At 26.5% G+C, this 7,258-nt stretch overlaps 1 protein-coding gene across 1 annotated transcript in view; it reads right to left on the bottom strand.

Moving 5' to 3' along the window:
- Window positions 1-5,015: 5,015 nt before the first annotated feature.
- Window positions 5,016-7,258, bottom strand: part of LOC107436511 (paired amphipathic helix protein Sin3b) — a 42,496-nt gene continuing 40,253 nt past the window's right edge. Inside the window, exon 25 of the mRNA XM_043050337.2 lies at window positions 5,016-5,370. Within this exon, the coding sequence (XP_042906271.1) occupies window positions 5,137-5,370 (234 nt within the window). The 3' untranslated portion in view covers window positions 5,016-5,136. The remainder of the gene's footprint in view (window positions 5,371-7,258) is intronic.

The following is a 7,258-nucleotide window of genomic DNA, read 5'->3' as shown; positions in this document are numbered from 1 at the left end:
TGGTTAGTGTATTACTTCATAGTTTTTTCTTCTTTTTAAGATTATTTCCAAATATTTATTTTTTTTAGTTTGGTTTAACAATAAAAAAAACGGCTTTTTGTAGCGATTCAGAAAACCGAAAAAATCAGTTATCCGGAATAGCGATGGTCCCGATCGTTCCGGATAATCGGTTCCCTACTGTAGTTAGTTTATTTTAAACTAGATACTAGCACTAATCAAATAAGTGTATTTGGCAAAATAGACACTTTTTACTTTTATGACCATTTTCTTGAAAATTAACCGATTGTTAAGGGGATAAAACGAACTAAAACCAATTTATTTAACTAAGGAATTTTTTTTTGCTCTCTCAATGTTGACACTTGATGATTACAGAACCATTCTAATCTGCTCCAGCATCTTGTTAAATTCAAATTTTTAGTTTTTTTAAAAAAAAAAATTTAAACTCTTTAAAAATGTATAAATACAAAAAATTTTAAATATTTTTTAATATAAACTTTCATAAAACATTACAGCTGTATATTCCAGTCAACTTTTCAAACTATTAAAATGTTAAGTCAAACAGGGGGTCGACTTATACGCCAGTTGTAAGGTTGGACATTTGTTGATTGTGATTATAAGCAACGAGATAGATATGAATAACCCTGTTTCAGTTTAAACCTTTCAAAAACTATTTTTAATATAATACACACAGTCAATTTTGCATTTTTTTTTCATCATACTTTCTTTTGATCTAAAGGTTTCTTAGAAACGATTCTTTAAATTATGCTCAGAAAAAATTATTTTGCTTTATTTAAGGGGTGCTTCATAGCATCTTAATTTGAGATTATCCAGAGAGAACAATGTGAAATATGTTTAGCTTGAGAAAATTTTGTAAATTTAATAAATTTTTTTTCTAATTTTAATATTTGGTATTTTCAACTGTCTATTTCTACAACCGACGTACCACAAATTTGCTATCTCATATTCAAAAATAGGGAATTGACTTCTACATTGGGATATACAGGGTTAACTTTTAAATTATTAAAGTTTTTCTACTAGCCCTTTGCAATTACATGTTGAGCAATTCTAATATAAAATAACTAACCTGTTAAATTCAAATTTTTATTAACTTATTTTTCAAATTATATTTTCTTTTTACATTTTTAAAACATGCATACATACAAAAAAGGTTTTGTAAATAAAAATGAAAAAAAAAATACTAAAAAGTTTCAGAAAATATTATTAATATTTATTTTAAAGGATTTTTCATTTTCAAAAGCAAGACTCTGGAACAATTCTACTTCAAGAGGTGTGATGTGCTTTTTCAGGGACTCTGAGGCATGACACACTGCAAAGTTAACAAATCTTTATCTTATCTTTTATCTCACCTCAATTTGATGAAACTGAAGCAGACCTGGCACATGCACAAAAGTGCAGAAGGTCTTTGGATATGAAAATATACAATAGTCATAAAATTTTGATGTTTTTGTTGTAATTTTTTTAAGTTGTATGGGTTTTAGAGCTATTTAAATTCAGCCATGTTAAACACAGTTTGAGGAAAATACTATAGCTCACATATAAAGTAATCTTAATAATAAAAACTATTTTTAAACAATTATATGCCCAGCTTTTCTTTATAAAAAAAAATTTAAAAAAAAAAAAAAAAAACATCTTTCAACCAAGTTCAAATACCTAAATCAAATTTTTTTTTGTCTATGCCATAAAACTTCTGAAAATTGATAAAGCTGAATTATAATTACAAATACTTGAGATTACTAATGATCTGTATAGGGAAAATAAGCAATAAGCACAACAATGAAAAAGATAATTAATTTGAAGATAAAACAAAATTTAATATTTTGCTAACAGCCTCTTGATGTTTCTTAAATTCTAAAGCCATTTTTTTCCAATTCCACAAAAATGCCATCGAATATGTCGATACACATGGCAGTCACTCTCAAGAAAAACCTAAATTTTTCTGAGATTTGTACAATATAATTTGAAAACTTTTACAACTTAAAATAGCATATTTTTAATATCAACAGAAAAATTTATGTATAATATGTGCATACATATATTAATCTATATTAAATATTTACATATTAATTCAGATATTTTTCTTAAAATTCCAATTTTTAATTATTCTATCAAAAATTTTCAATTTAAATGAAAAGAAATGCTTGCTAAGTAAGAAGTTAACGTAATAAAAATATTACTTATGAATATTTATACAAATAGAATTGATGACAAGAAAAATAAATTATAATACTCTAAGATTTAACTTTTTAGAAGAAATAATTGACTGTATAAAAAGAGCTCAATAATAGATTGAAACACTTGTGAAGTAAAGTTGTGTGTGGTCATTATAAAGCACACACTCCAAAAACTTCAAGAGTTGATTGTGATTTACCTTGAGAGTTTCAGATTTTGCTACTTTAATATTCTTTGAGAATTTTATGTTCAAATAAAAATGCCCCCTTCCAAAAAATAAATAAATAAATAAAAATAATTAAAGCTACCATATTAAAACATATATCAAGGTTTAAAATTAACAAGATCTGTACAGGGTATCTGCTACATTTTAGCTTTTCAAATCCATAACTTTTTATGACTAATTCCAAGATCTGTACAGGGTATCTGCTACATTTTAGATTTTCAAATCCATAACTTTTAATGACTAATTCCAAGATCTGTACAGGCTATCTGTTACATTTTATATTTTCAAATCCATAACATTTTATGACTAATTCCAAGATCTGTACAGAGTATCTGCTACACTTTAGATTTTCAAATCCATAACTTTTTATGACTAATTCCAAGAATTTTTCATGACTTAACATACTATTTTCTCTGACAAAAACACAACAATAAATTTAGAAAAGCATTATAATAACATTAATTGAAATGATAGGTATAATCAAAACTGTTATACTCTGCATCTTCATATTTATAGATTTTAAATTTAAAAAAACAGAGTAAAATTGAAGCAATAATAAAGCTGGAAAAAAAATACAAAAGCAAATAATTTTTTTTTCTTTTTTTTCTGCCAAATTATATTTTAAAGATGCTTTTCTTGTTGATCCGAGAGGAAAAAAATACTCCTGATTTTTCTGTTCTCATTCCGGAATAAAAAAAAATTCACCAATGACTGGCTTGCTTCAGCTAGAATTTTAAATTGTTAAATTAAGAAAAATAAATAGTAATAAAAATTGTGAAATCACAGAGGTTTACAAGATAATTCGCTCTAGAAATGGTGTTTTTTTCTTTCATTTTTTAAAAAACAATTCATATTTTAATAAAATATGACTGTGAGTGGGGATTTTGATATAAATTCAGCTTCTTGGAAGACATGAAATGGGGGGGGGGGGAAANGGGGGGGGGGGGTAAATACCATTTTAAAAATTTGATATTTTGACGACCTAAATCCATGACTTTCCTTGATTTTTTTTTTAAATAGTTAAAATCATAACAAATTTTGTTCAATACCAAAATTCATGACTTTCCAGGTGTGTAGGTAGCAGATACCCTGTCTGTAGGTCCGAGACCGCTAAATTTGATTTGGACCATCATAAAAAAAATATGAGTGATAATAATCAGTCAATATATATGGATGGTATGCTGTTTTGGTACTTTTGATTTGTATGAAACTTTGCGATTTTGCCACAAAATTGAATATTTAGTGATAATTGTGACAGTACACATTTACCTGCATCATAATTTTCATTTGCATTTAATTTATTATTTTTCCTTTCAATAAAATCTAATGGAAAAATGCAAACACAAAAGTGTAAATATGTGTATAAACCAGTAATACTTTTCAGTTACCAATCCTTTGGGCCAGCGAATTTTTTTTAAAAATTTCTACCATTGTATAAGGAAAATAGAATCTGAAATACTTTTATTTTTACATTTTGCTTAATATCCCTATGGTAGAATTTTTTCTGGCTTTCTGTGACAAATCTCCATAGCACTAATAATAATAAGAAATATATCTGTAACTTATAAAAAAGGAGCGCTTATAATAGAATGTATCTATATGTGCTATGTTCTATATCAGGGGTTTCCAACTTACATGAGGCCGGGGGCCAGAATTAAAAACACAAATCAAATGGGGGGCCGCAACTTTATCAAAAGTTTTTGTAGGACTTATGTTTGAAGAAACAATAAATATTACTGTGAGAGTTTTACCAAGTTGTACAAACAAAAGTATTGAATTACAAATTAAAATAAGAAGTAGATTTTTAAAAATATTCAATTGCTATTAATAATAATTTTAAAGACATAAATAAATAATAAAAATTCGGACTACAATAACTTTAATGTGCACCTATGTATTAAACAATTAATGTGCAACAGATATCTAATTGTTAAGGCATTAAAACTTACATAGCAGCACACAAAATATTCAATGAGAAAATTGAGCTTTGTCTGCTGCAACCACCAGAGAATCGATATTTACATTTTAAATTTAAAAACGTGTGTGTAAATATTTTCGCCCAAAATGAGTGGTTTCAAGAAGTTAAATTGGAGAATTTCTTCGAGAAAATTTTTGATACGCACGTGCTAAATTATATTCACAAAACAAAAAAAAATGAAATAAAAAAAAGCAACATACACGATTATTTTTGTATTTGAATGGAAAATTTTTATTTTCTTGGATGGAAAACCTGAAAAATAAATTTTTTTGCACCGCTGGTATGCTAAATTTTACAGAAACGAAGAAATTAGGTTTTTATTAACGAGAAAAGTATTTTAAACCCATATAGAATTTTTACGAAAATTGTCCGCAGAAAAATGACAACTGATATATTTTATTTGAACTAATATATTTTATACCCGCCAGTTGGAAACCCCTGTTCTATATGAAGTTTCAACTTTTGTTTCTGTAAACATTAAACTTTAAAAAAAAAATTCAAATTGAAAATTTTTCTAAGATAACTCTAGAAGGTTCTGCAACTATGTAACCACAATTCAGCCACAAGGTTTATTATTAAATATCATTATCCTGTTATTATGTATTAAAAAAAAAGACAGAATATTGTGAATTTCATTTATTCCAATCTACTAAATGATATTATGATTGTGTCACTGGTAATTGTAGGGGAAAAATTTGGTACAAATTATAATTTTGGAAACCACTGATTAATACAATTTTACTCAGTCAATTGTGATAACCTTGTAATACTTCAGTTTATATTTATTATAAGGAATATAGGGAGTTTTGTTACAGTCACTTATGGTCAGGCAAACAACTTTGTATTTATCTTGATCGCTTTTGAGAAACCATGAATTACAAGATTTAACCATGTCCGGTGTAAGATATCGATCCACCCAAATCCTATGCCAAGCATTGAAATTTGAAGTTTTTATTTCTGAAATTTGTTGATGAATCTAGAAAAAGAAAGTATAATTTAGTTAGAAATAAAAAGATATTTTGTGGAAGTTTTTTCGTTGGAAATATTATTGATTTGCTGAGAAAGTACAGATTGAAATTACACACCATTACATGCATATTAGGTTTAAACTAGTGGGTTGCACCCCCTGCTCGCTAACGCTCGCCAACCCCCGAAAATTGCTACGCAATCTTATATGGTTTGCTTAGAAAACCAAGCTTGCTTCGTTCGCTACTAACTTAGGTACATTGCAAATGCACAAAATTCCAAGAATTTAAAACAATAATTCAAATCCATATAAAAACTTTTTTTTTTTTTTAAATTACATCTTTTTAGTAAAAACTAAGTCAATAAAATAAATTTGAATTCAAATAAAGACTCATTGACTGAGACTCATTTCTCAATGAATAACTAATAACAATAATAAAACAAATAAATTTGTGATATAAATAAAAAATCGTCAAATAAATTCGTAATATATAAATTCGTGAAAAAAAGCGCTTTCGACAATACTAAAATAGAGATCTATCAACAAAGACTACTCACTTCTGCCTAGCTTAATAGTATGAGATTGCCGCAGCTGAATTGTTATTTCAGTTTCCGTTTTTAAAAGCGCTTTATGTTGAGCCACCTCAGCTAGATTTGGCATGTGACATTTTTAGCGGGAATCATTGGTCGATTTTCTAGCATTGCCATTCGGGGAGTTGTTTTTTTGTCGCCGTGTAAGAGAAATATATATATAGATAAACTTGCAAGATAAGTTAATTAAGTTGAATAAAATATGGACTTAATAATGGATATAATATGGATATATAAACTTTTAAATACATATTTTAAAAGTTTATTTTTCCAAGGGGAAAAATTCACAGTTTGCATACCTTAAAACAAATCTTTAATTACAAACTATTCAATGCTGAAAAGAATTGCCTGGACAAATTAATATCTTCGAAAAAAAAAAAATTTCGTAATTTAAAATTATATAGTTAAAAACTGTGTAAAAATTTGAATACACTACAATTTAAAATGTCTTCAACCAATTTCTAAATAAATAATTACTAAAAAGTTTTTTCAGATGGAAGTATTTTTTAAAAAGTGAATTTTAAATTGTTCTAAAATTCTTTAAATTTTGCAAAAAAAATTTTGATTTTCTGAAATAATTTCAGAAATCTAATGAAAAATGCAAAAACAAAATTAAAATAAAGGGGTATAAACTTTAAACTGTTCCTTGAGTAAACTATTTGAACCATATTTTACAAATTACAGTTACATCCCTTATTTGGAGGAACGAAAATCAAATTCACTAGGAAAAAGGAATGTAGGAGGTAGGGCAAGAAGCAAAAAAGCAAATCTTTGTTAACTGGCAAATTTCTTACATCTCCTTAATTTAAAGTCATAGTTTACCGGACAACTTAGACCAGGAACAGAGTTATATCTTATGTTCAATAACAAAGATATTTGATATTTACAAATAATCTGTGGGCATCACTAAAAAATAAACAAGCAAATCTCATTATCTAAATTATTACTATTATTTTAAAACGACACATACCTTTATTTAGCAAATAAATAAAGGGACATTGAATAACGTGAACTTAAATAATGGAACATTAATTAATTAATACCAACTTATACATAAATGCCTACAGAATTTTAAAAAAAATATTAACAAAATGTAATGAAGCTCAGACATAAATTGTTCCGCAATGTATATTATTGTTTTGGTTAAAAAAAAGGAAATAAAATAAAGTAATTTAGTATAATTTAAGGTATGGTTTCAGATATTAAAATGCAATCTAATCATCATCAATCATGATATTTGTCAATGTCTAAAACAAATTTCATTGTGTTGACATAAAATTTATGACTGATGTTCAATCTATTACAAA

The sequence above is a fragment of the Parasteatoda tepidariorum genome, chromosome 10, assembly GCF_043381705.1.
Source record: "Parasteatoda tepidariorum isolate YZ-2023 chromosome 10, CAS_Ptep_4.0, whole genome shotgun sequence".
In the NCBI taxonomy this organism is placed as follows: Eukaryota; Metazoa; Arthropoda; class Arachnida; order Araneae; family Theridiidae; genus Parasteatoda; species Parasteatoda tepidariorum.
This window is presented reverse-complemented; position numbering and strand designations above follow the sequence as displayed.